Below are 19,777 nucleotides of genomic sequence, written 5' to 3'. Positions count from 1 at the left end.
TCAGCAGTCACTTAAATATCAACGCTTCGTACGCTGTCCTGTTAGACTCTTCTATACAGCACAAGCTACTTCCCCTGTGCTCTTGATCTGGTTACAACCCAACTACATTTTCCATAATTTCATGGAGTCTTAAAAATGGAGTTTCAGCTGCCCTTGCAGATTCTTTACCAGGAGTAAGAGAAGGCAGAAAGCTCATAAATGCTATTTAAAAATACCTAGGCTGCTCAGAATTCACTTCATTCTGTAGGCTGGAGGTGGCCTCCTGGGAAGACTGGCGAACGAAGAAAACATACGAGGGATGAATGTAAAATCCGGGGAGGAGAGGACATTTTATGCTGCACGGAGCATCTCATCTGAGACTCGCGGCGGGCACTGTATCCCTTCCAATGCCTCCCACCTCCCTGCTGGCTGCCTCATTAGGTGCTGGGTCTCATGCCTCCCTGACGCTGTGCACACGGCAGTGTGTGCTCTCAGCAGATGCCCGCCCGGCTCTGCTCTGCACGGAGGCACTCCGATGCCTGTTAGTTAAGGCAAACCTAAATGCTCTGCATGGCCTAAAACAACCATTCTGAAAGGAGTTGGAAAGAATACACAGAGTTCTTTGCATCTTTTGGCTCAAAATCTACATAGCGTTTTGTGGAGGCGCCTGGGTGGCTCAGTCGGTTAAGCGGCCAACTTCAGCTCAGGTCGTGATCTTGGGGTTCATGGGTGAGCCCCGCATCGGGCTCTGTGCTGACGGCTCAGAGCCTGGAGCCTGCTTTGGACTCTGTGTCTCCCTCTCTCTCTGCCCCTCCCCCACTCACACTCTGTCTCTCTCTCTCTCAAAAATAAAAAACATTAAAAAAATTGTGTTTTGTGCATAGCAGGGCTGTAATAAATACTTGAATGAGCAAATGCATGGCTGGGTGGCTGGATGAATGAATGAATGAACGAACGAAGGAATGAATGAGTGAACAATGGATCCTTGAGCCTTCCGGTCACGTTTGTAGCGTGAGACATTCTGCCAGGTTTATTTCCATGTCGTCTTGGGAGTGGGATTATTTCTACGACTTCCTACGGATCTGTGATGGTTTATTGATAACTGAGGAGCGGGGTATACTTGGGGATCTCTAAGTGAGGAGGGCTGTAGCACCTGGGAGGGGAGGGGTGGCTCCCACGGCTCCCTGGAGGCTTGCATGTGCCAGGGGCTAGGGTGCACACAGACGGCCCCTGTGACAACACTCCCTCCTACACTGCTGTAGTCCGGGAACACACAGGCTTGCATTTCCACCGTGACTCTACACAGGCCGGGCCCGGCCCACGGGGACCCCTGAGACGACCCACATTCTCAGCAAGGAGGGTGTGGCCACATGCCAGGTCCCAGGCCAGAATCCCCAGCACCGGAAGCACCGGAGACATGTGGATGTCACTTTTCTCCAGGAATGTGGGCGATGGTCACACGGCTGTCTGACTAGACTTCAGATCAGTGAGGAAGAGGTGTGAGGGCTGGGGACCTGTGCCGGGCGGGTGCTCCCAGGCGTTCGTCATCGGCAGGTTTCCAGAACCCTCTCCCAGGAGGACTGCTCCACTGGACAGACAGCCCTGTGCTCTGTTGTTCGTTGTTCCTGGCCTGCAGTGTGGGCGTTTTGTGACCATTTTTGCTTTGCTGCCAGCTGTTGCCTGCGCTCAAGAGTATGTCCCGGGCTTCGGGACTCTGATTTCCTCATACCAGACATGAAAGTATCAAGGCGCCAAGGCTTAAGAGAGAATCACCACACACTCACGGCTGAAGCAGATACGCTTTCACCTCCGTCCCTAACACTTCTCGTAATTTATATCACAATTTGTGGGAACAGTGACATTTCATTTCATTGGTGACATCCTGCTTAGGAAATGATGTCAAATAAATAACTTTGCTTATATTGTCGGGGTGAGTATAATACAATTCCTGGGTTACTTTTGAGTTTGGAGGGTGTTATTTTGTTAAGACATTCTGTGTATAAGTGCATAGTCCTCTCCTATAATGTAACCATGTGTTTGGCGTCTGTTTGCGAGCAGCTGGCCGTCCGCTACACGTGTAACGAGTTTTTCTGCGGTGTCTGGACCCAGTGCTCTTCCCACTGGGAGCCTGGGGACCACCGGGTGCGTGCGTGAGTCTGGGGCCTCTGCCCTGCCTGCGTGGGCTGGCACCAAACAGGTCTGAGGGGCCCTGATGCAAGGGAGCTGCCTACAATGTCATTAGCTAAACATTTAACGCGAATTACAGCCAGTACTCGTTTTATATCAAATTCATGATTTGAAACATGCATGTTTTTTATTCTACCCCAATAAGACTTGGGCCACATCGCTTCTGTTGTTATTACTAAACAGATTTCGAGGTCCTGTTCGGCCCGTGGACACACTGCCGTGACCACGTGGCCATCCTCCCCATGGAAGGTCTGTGTCCACATGGACATGTATGTTTCAGTTCCACATCGCAGTGAAGAGGGCACACTTGTACGTGAGGAAGGCTGGGCCCTGAATTAACTGGTGGCCTGGGTAACAGGTGCAGAGAGGACGAATAAGTGTGGAGGAGGCTTCTACAGATTAAAGGGGAGAACTCCCCTTGCTGACATCAGAAAGGTGTGCAGGTCTCCAGAGAAGACGTCCAGATGGCCAACGCACAGATGAAAAGATGTTTAACATCACTCACCATCAGGGAAATGCAAATCAAAACCACAATGAGACATCACCTCACACGTGTCAGAACGGCTAAAATCAACAACACAACTGGTGAGGATGTGGAGAAAGGGGAACCCTCTTACACCGTTGGTGGGAATGCAAACTGGTGCAGCCACTCTGGAAACAGTGTGGAGGTTCCTCAAAAAGTTCAAGATAGAGCTAACCTATGACCCAGCAATTGCACTACTAGGAATTTATCCAAAGACTACAAAATACTGATTCAAAGGCATACATGCACCCTGATGTTTACAGCAGCATTATCTACAGTAGCCAATGGAAAGAACCCAAGTGTCCACTGACTGATGAATGGCTAAAGAAAATGTGGTGCACATACAATGGAATACTACTCAGCCGTCCAAAAGAATGAAGTCTTGCCATTTGCAAGGACATGGTTGGATCTAGAGAGTATTATGCTAAGTGAAGTAAGTCAGAAAAGACAAATACCACAGGATTTCACTCACATGAGAAATTTAAGAAAAAACCAGCAAAGGGGAAAAAAGAGAAGAGAGGCAAACCAAGAAACAGACTCTTAGCTACAGAGAACACACTGATGTTGTATCACCAGAGGGAGGTTGGGGGGGGGGGGATGGGGGATATAGGTGATGGGGATTAAGGAGTGCAGTTGAGGGGAGCCCGGTGGCTCAGGCAGCTGAGCGTCCGACTTCAGCTCAGGTCATGATCTCACGGTTCGTGGGTTCGAGCCCCATGTTGGGCTCTGTGCTGACAGCTCGGAGACTGGAGCCTGCTTCGGATCCTGTGTCTCCCTCTCTCTCTGCCTCTCCCCTGCTCATGCTCTCTCTCAAAAATAAATAAACATTAAACAAATAGGAGTGCACTTGCTCTGATGAGCACTGGCTGATCTACGGAAGGGATGAATCACTGTATGTACACCTGACTCAAATACAATACCGTAGTGGCATTAACATAAAAACGTAATAAAACGGAGTGCAGGCCAGTTAAGCAAATGGACATACGCTCACGTGCATGCTAGCCCGTGCTTATTAGAAGTGCAATTTGTTACTATCTACCTAACACTTAATTCCATCTCAGGTGTCAAATGCACAGTATGCCTTTTGTTCGAGCATTCGGTATACGGGGCCAGACATGAGGTCTGTGACACGTGGGGTCCTCCTCAAGGAAGCGGGACCCGAGCTGCGGGACGACCTCACCAGGCTCGGCTCCATTCAGACAGAGTGGCTGCTCCTCACCTGCACAGAGACTGGCAATCAGGCAGCTTGGCCAGGAGACCGACCCTGTCGCCCGAAGGGCGGGGAGTGTGGGCAGCAGGTGCTTGGAGACAGTCCCTTCCTGTCCCACGTCTCCCGCACTTCTCTGTCCTCTGACCTGCCAAGCGGCTGGCACTCCCTCACTCTTGAAGCCACCACCACAACCATCCAGAGTTGGTAAAATGCCCTGAACCTCGTGCATCCTCTACTTCCCCTCTTTCTCACACTGCCAGGCTCCCCAGCTGCCTAACATTTGGTCAGGTGACCCCCGACAGCAGACCTTTCATACACTGGGTCCCGGAAGCCGTGCTTCACCACCGCAGGCTAACCTCCACGGGAACCAGGGAGATTCCACCGTTCTCCAGACCAGCCCGCCCCACTGCCACCGGGTTCTCCCACCCAAGGACTCACACCTCCTGGAAGCTCCTTCCCTTCGGTCCCAAGCACGTTTCCAGCACGCACTCCTAGGCGTCACGTGCACTTGAAGAGGCAAACCCTCCCACCCGAAAAAAGCCTTCAGAATCTAAAAACAATCCCAGAAGTCCACGTCTCTGTTACTGAAACTTGCAAATGAATTTAGTACTTGTGGAAATCCTGTTCTGAAATGGCAGGAAGGAAAGCCCGGGGCCTGCTCAGAGCGTCTCGCCCGTCCTCCCTGTGTGTGATCCCTGCATCCCCCCGGATTCCCCAAACTCATTCTTTAATACCCGGGGTTGGTTTAATAGCAATGAACATTGCAATAATAAGAATTATGGTAGAAGCTAATATTCATCGAACACTTACTGTGATAAATCTTGCTAAGGTCATCAGATTGAATCTTTACCATCTTTTAATCTGTTATGAGGTAGGAAATAGTCTTACTAGCTGCCCCTTTTCTTTAAAAAATAAACAAACAAGTATTTAAGGGATCAAAGTCACAGGGAAATGAGGCGAATTGCCTGGGCACTGGGGTCGGCCCTCAGAGCCTGCCTCGGTATCCCCGCCCCACAGGGCCTCTCGTTCCCAAAAACTACATGTGGCACAAACGTAACATGCTCTCTTTCTACCACCCTGGTTTTATGCAAGACAGTCTTTCGGTGGCTGAACTTTTTGTAAAAAAAGTTTTGTAAAAACAAGATGTTTTATACCGGAACCTAATACACACACACACACACACACACACACACGGTTTCCTTAAGTGATAGTTGCCCTTATTGTGTCTGATGTGCGTTGATTCTGTTCATCCTACACGTTCCATACATTCCTGTTCTTTTTTCTTTTTCAGTTAAAAATTACCGACGAGGGGCTCCTGGGGGGCTCAGTCGGTTGAGCGTCCGACTTTGACTCAGGTCACGATCTCACTGTCCATGAGTTCGAGCCCCACGTCGGGCTCTGTGCTGACAGCTCAGAGCCTGGAGCCTGCTTCGGATTCTGTGTCTCCCCCTCTCTCTGTCCCATCCCCACTCATGCTCTGTCTCTCAAAAATAAACATTAAAAAAAAAATTAAAAATTGCCAGTGCACTTGAATTCATGGCCTATCAGCGCATTGCAAGCCACTGTTTAAAAACCAGTGTTGTGTCAATATAGATGAGGAGACACAGGAAATGAAGCGAAAATCTCTCACTGAATTAGGAAAAGGTCAGACGAGCCACACCTTCCTTCATTAAACAACACGTCTGCCACCTTATCTCTGCCCTCCTGATCTATTTCCACCCACGACCACTTCACTTGGTGCGAGGCCATCACACATGGATTTTAGACGTTGCTGGCCCGAGGTGCTATTACGGAGAAAGTGGTGTCTCGGAAGGCACAGCTCTGAAAGGTGAGCTGAAGGCTTCTGCGTGTTGTTGCTTCCATTCGCAAGCGTGTGCACACATGTGAGCATGTGTGTGCGTGTGCAAATACACGTATGCAAGTAGCTTGCTTCCTTACGGATTCTCTGTGGGAGGGACCTGCTGGGCAGGCTGTGGCAGAACCTCAGGGAGACAGGTAGGGGGCTGGCCCCCCATGAGTCTGGAGGTCCAGACGGGGGTGGAGGGGACCCCCACGAGTCCAGCCGGGTGTCCGGAAGCGAGGTCCCTGTGGGGGGTGTGGGCGGGGCTGCTGTCCACTCTGGCTGTCTCTGCACCTCCGGCCGGGCGCCAGCCCCCTCTCCTCCCTCACATCTCCGGTCCCTGGTGCCCACCACACGTGCTTCTGGGGATCATGAGGCCAGAGCCCAACACGATTCTGCTTTTGCCATTAGCCTCATGTTCGGATGCTTATTTTATTTAGGAGTTCATCTAGCTACTTTTTGATTAGTACTTTGTGGGATTTTTTTTTAAATGACTTCAAAGCTAAAATAGAATCTTGTGAGTGAAGTGCGTTCTTGTTTTCTAATAGAAACCCCCGGTTTCAGTGCAGTGCAGGGGCAGGACAGCGGTTCCCAGGGAGGGAGGCTGGGCCCCCAGGTGGCATCTGGCGATGGCTGCAGAGAGCATCTTGGATGGCCACACATGGGCCTGGGCGTGTGTGGGGCGTCTCGTGTGCAGGGACGCAGATGCTGGGACAGAGTGGCCTCCCCGCGGTGGAGTGTGATTTCTTGGTGTGGGTGACATCGTTGCAACGGCCATGGGCTCGTCGCGACCCTCAGGCCCTCTGAGGCCGTAAGGCCGGGGACAGCGTCTTCCTGGTGTGGGTGACATCGTCTCAACGGCCGTGGGCTCGTTGCAACCCTCAGGCCCTCTGAGGCCATAAGGCCGGGGACAGCGTCTTCCTGGTGTGGGTGACATCGTCTCAACGGCCGTGGGCTCGTCGCGACCCTCAGGCCCTCTGAGGCCGTGAGGCCGGGGACAGCGTCTTCCTGGTGTGGGTGACATCGTCTCAACGGCCGTGGGCACGTCGCGACCCTCAGGCCCTCTGAGGCCGTAAGGCCGGGGACAGCGTCTTCCTGGTGTGGGTGACATCGTCTCAACGGCCGTGGGCACGTCGCGACCCTCAGGCCCTCTGAGGCCATAAGGCCGGGGACAGCGTCTTCCTGGTGTGGGTGACATCGTCTCAACAGCATGGGCACGTCGCGACCCTCAGGCCCTCTGAGGCCATAAGGCCGGGGACAGCGTCTTCCTGGTGTGGGTGACATCGTCTCAACGGCCGTGGGCACGTCGCGACCCTCAGGCCCTCTGAGGCCGTGAGGCCGGGGACAGCGTCTTCCTGGTGTGGGTGAGGCTTACTCACCGTGTGCCCTGCTGAGTGCAGTGCATCTCTGCGGGATGGACACCCAACCTCACAGCTGTGCTTCACTGACTCTCGCCTTCCAGAAGGAGCCCCACCCGCACAGGCCGGCGCTGGGATCCTAATCAGGGCACGCTTTTTCTACACGGGTTCTTTAACTACCAGTTCACACGCTGATGTGTTTTATGCCCCAAGGGCGGCTGTCGGATTTCCAAGTCAGGGTCGAGAGCGGTCTCATGCTTTGCTCCCGGACCAGGAGGGCTGAGTAGCAGGTGGACGCACGGCCTGTCCTCCGGTGGCCCCGCCCCACACGGCTGCTGAGCTCAGGCCTGGCTGCATAGCTTCTCTCTCACCTTCTTCACCCTCCTCTCTGGTTCTTCGCTCTGCACTAGTTTGACACCTGTTGCAGTTTTAGGGAACGTTGTCCGTGCCTCTCTAGCTGTACTGAACTCACTTTCTTTAGCCTACACACCAGCCTGGTTTGTTTTTTTCTAATTCCTCCACCGAGTGGAACTGAGTCAGGGAGCTTGGTGGTCGTCTGCGTGGACGTGGGAGCACCCTACGGAGCAGAAAACACTGAACTCTGTCACTTGAATGGATGAATGAATGAATGAATGAATGAATGAAGGCTGCTACAGTCTGAATGTCTGCATCCCCCAAAATGTATACATTGATGGCATTGGGAGGGGGGTCCTTGAGGCGGTGGTTAGCTCATGAGAGATTAGTGCCCTTATATAAGAGACCACAGAAAGCCCCCTCACCCCCCCGGGTGGGGACTCACAGGAAGACGGAGTCTATGAGCCAGGAAGGACCCTCACCAGACCCCAAATCCCCAGCACCTTGATCTTGGACTTCAGCCTCCAGAGCAGGGAGATACAAATGCTGCTGTTTACAAGCCACACAGTCCGCGGTCATTTGTTACCGTGGCCTGAACAAGCTAGGACAAAGGCACGTGTGCATGGAAGCATGAATGAGTCAATAAAGATTTACTGCTTGACGAAGGGGGCCGGCCCGGGGAAAAGATACTGTAATTCACTTGGTAACAACCAGGCTCGGAAATTGTGCAAGTTAAAAATTGATATTTAGGGGAAAAGCTAGGGAATGCAGTTCAGAAATTTAGATGTAAATTCCTAACATCCTAATTTCCACAAATAATAAATATTAGCAATTTTAAAACTAATTTTGATTTCTTTGTATAGAAATAAAGTTTTAACATGAAATGGTTATACAGTCTTTTGGAATGCTCTCTTGACTGATGTTTAACCTTTCCCCCTGTCCTGCCGCATGTGATGGTAACTGTGGATGTCACACCCTGGGGGGGATTCTTGCCCCTGTGGCCTCTGGGCTCCCACGGGTACTGGTGCGTGGGGGTGAAGGACAAGGGGAGGACAGGGAAGGATGGAGAGAGGGCTTCACAGCACTTAGGGTGCAGCAAATGAACACACTATCACTGCACAGAAACATGGCACCATTTCCACTATTTCTAGAAACTTCTAGGAACTTCCCTTAAGGAAATAAGTGTGGATGTCCATTCAGTTACAAAGCTACATGTCTACAAGATGACCAGGGGTGTTTATAAAAGGACACAAAATATAAATCTCTAAAAAGGGAGTTTTTTTTTTTTAAAAAAACATTTTCCTTTAGAAAGAGAGAGCAAGCATGTAAGTGGGGGAGGGGCAGAGAGCGAGGGAGGGAGAGAGAGAATCCCTAGCAGTCTCTGTGGTGTCACTGCAGAGCCCGACCCGGGGCTCCCTCCCATGACCCTGACATCATGACCGGAGCCAAAATCCAGAGTAGGACGCTCGACCAACTGAGCCACCCGGGTGCCCCATCTAAAAAGGGAGTTCTTTGAAAATAAGTTTTGTATAATTAAATACTGTGTGACGTGCATGTGGTTAAATGGTGTGCAGACCAGAAATGGTAACGGGGGGAGTGGCACTAGACAAGACCATATCCCCACATATGCACCTGCCCCACAGAAGGCTGTGTCGGTAATTATTGCTTCAACATTCAAGTACTTTTTTAAATTGCAGAGTCCACCCCTTTTCCTTGTGTCGTGTCTCATATAATATGTACCTACTCTTCTTTGATCATTTAATGTCGCCTTTTTAAAAAAATTTTCACTTTGCAGCTGACTTACCAGCATAAAATCTAGGCCAATACTGCAGTCCTCATAAATGCTTATAAACTGGCAACTCTCTACAACTGATTTAAACATAACGTTCAAGAGAACGGTGTCACGAAAATTACCGGCAGAGAGAGCAATCTGATCTCAGTGTGTCTGAACGTCTTCCCTCAAACCCTTTCCCTGGGAGAAGTGGGCTCTTCCCTTGTAGTCATTGAGAAGGTGCTAAATCAATTGACTTTTACCGCCGACTTCAGATTAATTCTAAAGCAACCTGCTTTATCTTCCTACTTCCAGACGCTGCATCATGTGAGCTCTGCAGCACGCATGCACCCTTAATGGGGCACAGGAGGAGCCGGAGCCGATTCTCCTATTTCTTTGCCAAATTGTCTGTCACGAAGGACAATTTTAGGATTTGCAGTGAGTGCCGCTCGCCCCTCCTGTAACCTCACCGCTGCCCGGATGTAGCCCGAGCTGCCCTGAGGAGCGGCCACACGTTTCGGAAACAAGACGTCCTCCTTCCACAGCCACGGCCGTTAACGTGGATGTGAGGCAGGAGGATGGGAGAGCCGTGCGTTCAAGACAGAAGACCTGTAAAGACCCATCCGCTTCAGGGGCTACAGGCAGAGGGGATTTGAAAAAAAGAAAAAGTCTACGAGTTGGCATTTGTTCCTGATCAGCGACTCTAGCAGCAGTGGGAACGTGACTCAGCCCTTCCCCCCTTCCTCCCGCTGAGCCGCCCTAGCTGCCTTCCTTGCCGTTTGTGCCCTTGACACCAGCGTTCCCTGCCCCGGGCCACACTCGAGTCACGCAGGGAACCCTCAGAGGCAACCACGCATCGGAACGTCCCGGCGCGGGACCGGGTCTCCGTATTTCTAAATACTCCCCAGGTGGCTCCGGCTAGTGAGAACCACGGTGGACACCCAGTGTTGCCGTGAACGGGCTGAGAAGGATGGCGGGACCCACTGGTGCATGTCCCCGACCGGGGCCACCTCCGCGTGGGTCTAAGTCACGCCACGCCTGCTCGTTCAGCACCACGCGTGGGAAAGCTGAATGTGTGTCTGCGAGCTCCTTGTGGCCGACGCTCCCCAGAGCCTCATCTTTCTTTCCGCCTCTAAAATCCAACTGTCTTGACGTGCTTGTAATCGTCATCCCCTCACGGCCAGACCGCACAAGCAGCTCACCAAACACTTTCTGTCCCTAAACAGTACGGACGTTCCGCAAAACAAACTTAGGATCCAGCAATTCTAAAAGACAAAGGCAAGGTCCCGAAGAGATTCTGTGCGTCTGACAGCATTACGCATCGTGGCCTAGAGGTGGAGGTAACACACGTGTCCATTAAGGGATGAAGGGGCAGACTGGATGTGGTCGATTCATACGACGGAGTATTACACAGCCTTAACAAGGAGGGAAGTTCTGTCACGTGCTACGATATGGCCGAATCCTGAGGGCATTCTAGAGAGTGAAAGAAGTCAGTCACAGAGCAACAGATACTGCATGACCCCGCTCAGACCGGGAATCTAAAATAGTCAAACTCACAGAAGCAGAGAGGAGGAAGGCGGGGGGGGGGGGGGGGGGGCGGGAAGTACCTGCTCCTGGGTGCGGAGTTGGGTTTGGGAAGATGGGAAGAGATCTGGGGACGGGCGACAATCACCCTGTTGGGTGACTGTGAATGTATTCCACGTCCCCGAACACACACGTTGAAAAGGGGTCAAAATGATGAATTTTACGCTGTGCATATTTTACCAAGACAAAATGCCTTGTGTCTGTACAATGCAGCCCATGTCATGCTGCCAGTGAGATGCTCTGACCCCTTCAATCCCTGTACTTACCTCTCCACACTCCGTTTGCGTGACCAGGAACATATTTAAACTCCCCGTCTGGGACTCGGCAGTAAGAACACGGTGGGACCTGTGCTTCCAGTGTGATCCCCACAAGCTTTTGGCTTTGTGCCGCTGCTTGGTCACCTACGCCCCTCCGGGACGCCGTCCCGTGTTACACAAGGCCCAGCGTGCCGTGATTTAGCCAAGAAAAGGCGTCTCCCCCAAGGTGGACCAGCTCTCAGGGATGCGCCCTGGCTCTCCCCTGAGTTCCTCCTGGCTGCTGACTGTCAGCACCAAATCCTGCCGGCCACAAAATGTGGCTTAAAGACGCACACCCCTCCTCTGTTCTGGCCCATGTCCCCTGTTCTGAGGCGGTCACAGAAGGGAACCGGCACCACAGGCACATGGTGATCTAAAGACGTCCAGACACAGCACGAGTGCAGGTGAACCGCCAAAGTCCCAGTGACACAAAAGTTGGCGGAATCGTACGTTCACTGGACGCCTCTTTACGCCTGCTTCCTGGTGATTGCTCGGGGTGATGGAGAGCGCCACCGAGTGGAACAAAACATAACGCACGCCCATCCACACGAGCCAGTTCGCTCTCTAGTAAGAAGTAAAGATAACCTGGTTTGCATATTTCTGAGTAAAGAAAGGCTTGTTTAGAACGGCAAGTTAGAAGTAAATTTTGAACTTGATCACAGTGGAAAATAGCTACTCTTTTACAACTAAATCTGTACTTATAATCTCATTGAAAAGAAATTTTTTTTTTGCTTCTGATTTTCTTTAAAATTTTCTTTTAATACTTATTTATTATTGAGAGAGAGGGACAGAGTGTGACCAGGGAAGGGGCACAGAGAGAGGGAGACACAGAATCGGGAGCAGGCTCCAGGCTCTGAGCTGTCGGCACGGAGCCCGACGCGGGGCTCGAACGCACAAACCGCGAGATCGTGACTTGAGCCAAAGTCGGACACTTAACCGACTGAGCCACCCAGGTGCCCCTAATTTTCTTTAAAAGAAATCACAGCTTTATACAAATGGCCTCTTTGACTTTCCAATATTATTCTTTAAGCCAATCAAATGGGCAATAGATTCACTGGCTAAAGGTCTGAAATAAATTAGGAAAAATTCAAATTCAAGCCTAAACCATCCTTATGTTCCCTAATTCAGCCCCGAGGGCTGTGACAGCCCAGGACCATTGGTGACCTGGGAGAGCAGCTTGGCATCTTTTAGGCCATCGCACAGCGTGGGGCAGACAGCGTGGGGCAGACAGCGTGGAGCCACGAGTAGGGTGTATTTTCTCACTTGCTGTTGGATGTTGAATTTATTCAACACTCCACATGTCTTACAGAAACACTGGCCCCTTTTCATGTAAGCATGATCCACGTCAAGTGACGATGGCCAAAGAGAGCACTGGCTCGATTGTGTCTGTGATGTGGCATAAAAAGGAAATCTCCACAGGAAATACGCTGTGACGGTAATTTGGAGCTTACGGCCATACTCAGCATCCACACCCCGGTGCGCACTGGGCTGGCCCGCAGTAATCTGCTGTCTCAAGTCGGGTGAAAGAGCTCGTAAGAACGATAAATGAGGAGCTCTTCCCTTCCTCAGATCCACTGAGAGCAAGTTTTAGTCACAAGAGAGCAAAGGCGACAGGTGCCATCTCACACACATATCAATGATGCCAACAGCTTGATGATTATTAATAATAGTTAGCTGCCTCAGCAATTCATCTGTGGTGATTTGGAGCAAACGTGTTCTCACCTACAGCTTCCATAATGTCTACAAACTATTTAAAATGTTCACCACATCTTACTCCGTTCTTGAAATTAGGACGCGCAAAGTCACACGCTTGCTTAACCCGTTTTTGCGGTGGGGATCCCGTCTTTGAGGTGCAGAGCGCCACCCGGCCCGGGGCGTGCCCGCCGTGTCTGATCTGTGCAGTCACCGGGGCCGAGCTGTGTACTCTACCTAGATCCTCCTCTGCCGGCCCCGGAAAGCTGATGCCCGGCTGGACCAGGTCCCCGCCCTCTTCCTCTGCAAGAGAGAGAGAGAGTCACTCTTTAATACATTTCAGGAGTGGATGGCAGTTAGCTCAGCGCGTCCCCAATGCTCCGCACCCCCAATGCCCAAACACGAGAGATTCGTGCCTCTTTGCTCCAAGGGCACTGCTCAGAGGTCCCTGCCAAGCTGTAACCTTGGCACGGGTGCCCCCTCTATGAACACAGCACTGGAACGTGGTGCATGGTTGTCCCGTGCAGGTGTCCACCCGGGCAGGGCGTCCGTGAGTCTCCGCTCTACTTTGGGTTTAATAAATAACAGATAATAAATCTGAGCTCTTCTGCAGATTTATTAGACTTCGTCTGCAGAGTCGGCCACACTCTGCTTCCATCCCCCCACCCCCCGCCACCTCCAGCCCCTTGAATCCTGGGTGAGCGTTGCACTGCCCAGGATGACACTACCTCTCTTGTCCATAAAGTTCTACACTGAGGCTCCTTCAGCAATATTCAAAGCCTGCAGTTACCGTGTCCACGCCTAACGTTAGTTAATCTTAAGGTCGACATCCCAAACATGAAATCTGTCTCCTTCTGTTGGGAGAACACGTCAGGTCACTGGCACTGATGTTCAGTTGCTCAGTGGCATGTACTGCAAAAGCAGACAGCAGGTGCCTGCAGTGACATCATCATGTGGGGGTAAAAGGTCTTGGGGGTCATCTAGCACTGCCCTTCCTGCCCAGATGGGATGGCAGGGCCACGGAGATGCAGGGACCTGGGTTCTTTACCCAGCTGGCCCCCGGGGCACCGGATTAGAGCAGTCTGCTGCCCTAGCCTCCACCGGGGCTGCGCCGGGGTCCCGGACCCCCACACCCAGTCAGAGGTGAGAGGCATAGCTGGCTCATCTCCATATGGAGACAGGCAGCTTCAGGCAAGGGCTCTTCTGGCAATACATCACGTATGTAGTAAATACATACTTTGGCACATGTCCCATAAATATAATTTTTCCACGTGCACTTATGCAGGCCTCCGGTGTTCATGAGTGAGTTTTAAGGCACACAAACATTCCACGCTTAGATCCTGCTAGTAACGTTAAATATGGTTAACCATGCTGTCATCTGCAGAAGGATTCATTCTAGTACATTGTGACCAAACCCACATGGGCTGTCACCACCTTCGGTTCAGCAAATCAGCATTTTCCGTTTACAGGACGTTAAGAAAGGCAGATGCAAGGCTGGCGATGAGAGATGGTCCCGAGGCTACGGGCACTTCTCACGCAAACCTGCAGTGGAATTTCATGTTATGGGATCTTCCAGCCGTTGCTTGAAAAGTGACATGTGTTATACTTTTATATATGAATGGTGTGTGAACTGGGTCAATCAAGTATTTACAAGACAGCTCATTAAAGTCATTTAACGTGATTTGACCACGCCCCATTTTCCCACAGCAGCAGCCACTTTGTGCACTTTGGAGCTGTGTCTTCCTGCTCGTGACTGGTCTGCTCCAGAGCTGGCCCGTCAGATGAGCACGTTAGGTATAACATTAGACCAGACACGGCTGTGCTTTCGTCTCTTTAGAACTAGAATGCAACAGAATGCACACTTCTAATTAAATACAGTTGCCATGGCGACCGTGGTCACGCAGCCCGCGCGGCCAACTTGGAAGCAGTCTGCATTAGTTGGGGAAGAATGGAATTAGGAGAATAAACCAAAACAGCCAGCCTCCGCCTGCAGACCTCGTTCGCCTTAGCTCAGACACACACGTACACAGCAGAAAGCAACAAAGGGCAAGCTTCCGCAGAACGGACTGGAAGGGTGAGTGGACGCTGAGCCGGCTGTGGAAATCAAACGCACGAGAGGCCGGCCTGCAAACACACCAAGCACACGCAGGCCGCCGACAGAAAGCTCACACGGCACTCACAAAGCTTTAGCTGCAGCTGAACACGGGCCTGTCGCATTATTTCGAGAACATTCCCCGGATGACGGTGAGTGGGTTTGAAGGTCGGTCCTGACTTTTTTTTTTTTTTTAATATTTATTTATTTTTAAGAGAGTGAGAGCACGAGCAGGGGAGGAACAGAGAGAGAGGGAGACACAGAATCTGAAGCAGGCTCCAGGCTCTGAGCTGTCAGCATAAGGCTTGACGCAGGGCTCAAACTCACGAACTGCGAGATCATGACCTGAGCCAGAGTCGGACGCTTAACCGACTGAGCCACCCAGAGCCCCAGTCGGTCCTGACTTTTAAAGGTGGGAATGATTAACTGCCGACTTTGCCTCTGCTCTTGTCCTTTATCAGACCAAAATTCAACAAGGCCTAGAAGCAGGTTAACCAGGCGAACCCTTCACAGTTAGAAAACTAGGATATGGGTTGGGGGTAAATGCATTCAAGCTTTCTGGCTCTGGCTTGCCTCCTAGCTGATAAGGCTTCGCTTCAAGTGGGTGTTGGCACAAGCAGTGGTTCCCGTCCCGCCTCACCCAACCAGGCCTTGTCTTTCAGCTTAAGTGTGTTTTCACCGTATCTGCACCATCTCCCAGCCGGAACCCGACCCAGACGGCAGTGCCGCTGAGATGCACGGGCAGTGCCTGTGCGCCCGCCGCCCTGCCGTCCCCAGCATCTACCCTGGGCGCCATCGGATGTGCGACGGGCGAGCTAAGGGGGGCGGGCCACACCGTCCTGCTCGGACACCCGCTCTGACAGGCCTTGGCTTCGATCCCTGGGCCCGATCCAGGGACACCTGCATGCACGTTCTCTCGGGGATCTTTCTTCTGGCCCCGTCCGTGCTCGGGAAGGGAACCCTCTGCCTCGCCAATGTCACTAAGGCAAATGTCACCTGAGAAAGAAGCGTGGGCAGCGTGTTGGGCCAGCGGCTCTGCTTGCTCTGCACCGACCTTCTGAACCTGGTGGCCGTGGGCCGCCTTGGCCCAGCGTCCTGGCTTTGTGCCTTCCATGGCCAGGAGGGGCCGGAGCGGCACAGGCTACGAGAGTGAGAGTGGTACTCAGTGCTAGAAACGAAATGCCCATCTGACATCAAGTGAAAATGTCCGTCGCGGTTTCTTAGCAAAAACAGAAATGTGCTGGGGCGCCTGGGTGGCTCAGTCGGTTGAGCGTCCGACTTCAGCTCAGGTCACGATCTCGCGGTCCGTGAGTTCGGGCCCCGCGTCGGGCTCTGGGCTGATGGCTCAGAGCCTGGAGCCTGCTTCCGATTCTGTGTCTCCCTCTCTCTCTGACCCTCCCCCGTTCATGCTCTGTCTCTTTCTGTCTCAAAAATAAATAAACGTTAAAAAAAAAAAAACAAAAAAAACAGAAATGTGCCATAGACTGGAAAGTTTTAGAAGCCCTCCACCGACATATTTACACGCACGTAATGAAGTCGGTCTTCACTCCTATGATCCCTGAAGGGACACCCCTAACTTGGGGCTGTGAGCCTACAACCTCTCTGACTAGACTCACCTCATGACTTATTTTTCTGTCATCCTGAAACCCAGATGAGTGCCATCTGACACGGGACCCAGTTTCTGCTGCCACCTTGGGGCGAATCGTAATCAGGCCTTTGTGTGACCCTGTGTCAGTCATGCTTCTCCAGAGCCAACACTTAATTCTGCGTGCACGAGGCGTGTGTCTAAGATGAGCACCCCACACACTTGGGTGTGGCCACTGACGCAACGCGACATGGGCACGTTCCCTCACGTCTCTGGAATCACCTGCGGACAAGGGAGGGGTCTGAGATCATTGGGGGCGACACTCAGTAAAACACAGGGCATCATGGCCATTCCATCAGGCATCATGGCTTCTACCTCCCCAGTCACCGCAGGAGTGGTGTCAGCACCGTAAGACTCGCTGGAAGGGAAACTGAGGCAGCACAGCATCTGCCCACAGCCAGTCCTCACAAGCAAGATCAACTGGTCGCAGCATGGACATTGTCCAACAAGGAACATGAGGCCCAGAGAGGCTGAGTACATGACCTGAGGACACACAGCCCCCCGCATCTCCTACTGGTTCTGCTCTCTCTGTCATGTCTCTGGGTCCCTTCATGCCTCCGCCATGACCTGTGTCTGATTCAGAGGGGCTTCTGCGCTGACCTTCCTCAAGAGGAAGCCCAGTGTCTTGAACTGGTATTGGAATGAGGTAACCCCCCCTGAACAAAGGGGTTGAAGAGGTGAGAGAGATGATTCTGGGTGGGGGAGGGCCACTTAGGCTCAAGGGTGCCCAGGGAGACAAACTTCAAGAAGTCCAACATTCACGGAAGTCGGTGGACACCTGCTCATTTCTGCTATGATGGATGCAGAAATCGGGGTCTGGGGAGGGTGGGTGATGTCCCTGAAGAGTCCTGTTGAGCCCAGCCTCTGGCTCTGCAGTTCAGGGATCTCTCAGGCCGCGGCGTGGGGGCAGCTGGTTGGAGGCATGAGCCATGAGTGACCCTTCATTTCATAAAGACCTGACCTGTGAATTCTTACTGCGAGGCTCAGAAAAGACAACTGTGTTCAACCTCTGGGTTTTAAACCCTTGGAAGCACAGGTACAAATTACACCTTTGGGGAAGGGAATAGTTGTCTCTGAATCATGCTAACTCGGAATCTACAATAAGGAACAGGAAAGGCTTCAAAACAGTAGGTAGAAGGGAAAACAATGTTTGTATATGAAAAGGGAAATTGCTCATAAGAAAATATTGGATTTCTCCGCATAAAGGAATCCAATACTGCATTACCTCATAAACAACAAGGAAACAAAATGCCACGTTTTTATCCACTGTGCTTGGCACTCTGCCCCATCTCCCACTCCGTGCAGTGTGTGTGTGTGTGTGTGTGTGTGTGTGTGTGTGTGTGTGTGAGCCCTGCAGCTCCCCAGTGGTGGCGGGAGGGCAGACGTGTGTCCTGACCAAGCTGACAAAGGCCCAGAGCAGTGAAGCAACCCTCCTGTCCTCACCAGAACCGTGACTCCATGCTGCATGTTGGAGCACAGCCCTTTGGTGGGACAGCCCCATTCCCAAGTGTGACCCATGCAGAACCCCAAACTACAGAGCAGCACTGGGGTGGGAAGCACGTGAGGAGGGCTGTCCCCTTCTGAGCCCTCTGCGCTGACGCCCACGAGGCTCCTCTGCACAACCACAGGGTTGAAGGGCACATGTGGCAGCCCAAGAGCAGCCAGACATTGGAAGCTGACTTCACCTAAGTGTCTGAAGAAGACATTCACTTTCTTTTATTGCAGGGACAGGAGGCTTTGCTCTGATGGGAGTGGAATTGGAAGATGTGCTGTTATGTCTAGGTTTCAAACTCTGACTCATGTCCCCAAAGGCCATGCATTGCCCCCACATTGTGCTCAGCTGACCCCAGGTCTTCCCTTGGGGTCAGCCCCACTACAGGGCTGTTCTGTTCCTTCTGCAGCCCAGGGGCCCATCCCAGCTCACAGAGGCCTTGTCCAAGTCATGGGGCGCCTTGCCCTCGGGTACTGCTGCCTCTGTCCATCCAGAGCCTGCAAACTTGTGCTCTCTCACCGTCTGGCTCCCCGCCTTCTCCACCCCACCAGTGTCAGCCTCCCTCCGGAACGCCACCTGCGCATTGATTAAGGGATGGGGCCAGGCAAGGAGGCCGGCGGTCAAGTCAATGAGTCTCCCTGTGAAGCTGAGTTTCCTGGCCATGTGGCTGCGGTCAGGAAACTCCTCATAGACAGAAAGGGCACAGCACAGGGCCTTGCAGAGTCACTGGTGTTACTGGCACGGGCGCAGTGACACCCCCAGAGTGCGAGGCGGTCCCAGGCTTCAGGCATGACAATTGGCAGCTGCTTCTAGGACCCCGTGAGCTCCACTGAGAAAGTGAAGTAACCACAAAGTTCAGCAATCCAACAGTCCGCCCAGTTTCTAGAGTCTTCCAGTCTTTAAAAGTTTACTTTAAAAAAAGCATACTCAAGCCTACATTTTAGCCGTTTCCCTAATGACAGGATTTGAAGGCTGCTTAAATTAAGAATTCATTTCTGCTCTGTTAGGACAAAGACACTGATTAGCCTGAATGCTCGCTTCCCCTTCTTCCATTCACAGCTGTGCCATCAGACGCTACCATAGTGATTACTAATGGCTTTTCTTTGAAAGCCATAGAAATGCTCACGATTTTATTTTGGACCAAGGATCAAGTCTCAGCAGAAGCTGCCCCTAAAGTCTGCAGAATTTTCACTAATAGTTACATGTCACCTAAGTCAGGCTAAGAGAACAACTCAAAGTCACTAACAAGTCAATCCCAACTCTTCCCAGGATAATAAAGGCTCTCAAAGCAGGAGACAGCTGAGCAGACCTTGTGTGGGCATTAGCACTCACAGCCCTGGCTTTCAGGCCTGGAGGCTTACCAAGTTAAGTTCACCACAACCCCACCACTGTGCACTCACATAAATCACAAGACCATCTTCCAAGGAGTTCAGTTACAACCAACTACAACATCCACTTAACGTTTGCATTTCTCTTGACTTGGGGGAAAAGATTTAAAAATGCTGAAATGAAAAGCAGACTGTTTCTTATTTAAATATCTGAAGGCTTTGAGATGAAACTATACCTGTCTGCTGTGAAAGTTGAACATAACTCACTTCAAAAGTGACATTAATTATGTTTTATATAATATGTTTGAAGTCTACATTCCAAATGCATGCGGAGTTAAATCTTTTGCACCACCTTCTGTATTTAATAAGGTTTTATGCCAAAGTTTGCATGAAGATTTGTCCATCATGTTTAAACTGGAAATATTG

General features: G+C 51.7%; 1 protein-coding gene across 5 annotated transcripts in view; it reads right to left on the bottom strand.

The window, feature by feature from the left end:
• DLGAP2 (DLG associated protein 2) overlaps positions 1-19,777 on the bottom strand; it is a 399,292-nt gene that overhangs the window by 157,648 nt on the left and 221,867 nt on the right. For 2 of the 5 annotated variants that reach the window (XM_042934153.1, XM_042934154.1), the window contains exons 1-2: positions 15,883-16,087; positions 13,032-13,097 (exon numbers count right to left, since the gene is read on the bottom strand). The exons of 1 other annotated variant lie outside the window; for it this stretch is intronic. In XM_042934153.1, the coding sequence (XP_042790087.1) occupies positions 13,032-13,097; positions 15,883-16,000 (184 nt within the window). In that variant the 5' untranslated portion in view covers positions 16,001-16,087. 2 more of the 5 variants (XM_042934155.1, XM_042934159.1) reach the window with 2 other exon arrangements.

This window comes from Panthera leo, chromosome B1, assembly GCF_018350215.1.
Source record: "Panthera leo isolate Ple1 chromosome B1, P.leo_Ple1_pat1.1, whole genome shotgun sequence".
Taxonomy (NCBI): domain Eukaryota; kingdom Metazoa; phylum Chordata; class Mammalia; order Carnivora; family Felidae; genus Panthera; species Panthera leo.
Note: the sequence above shows the minus strand (reverse complement) of the source record. Positions and strands in the feature narration are given on the sequence as shown.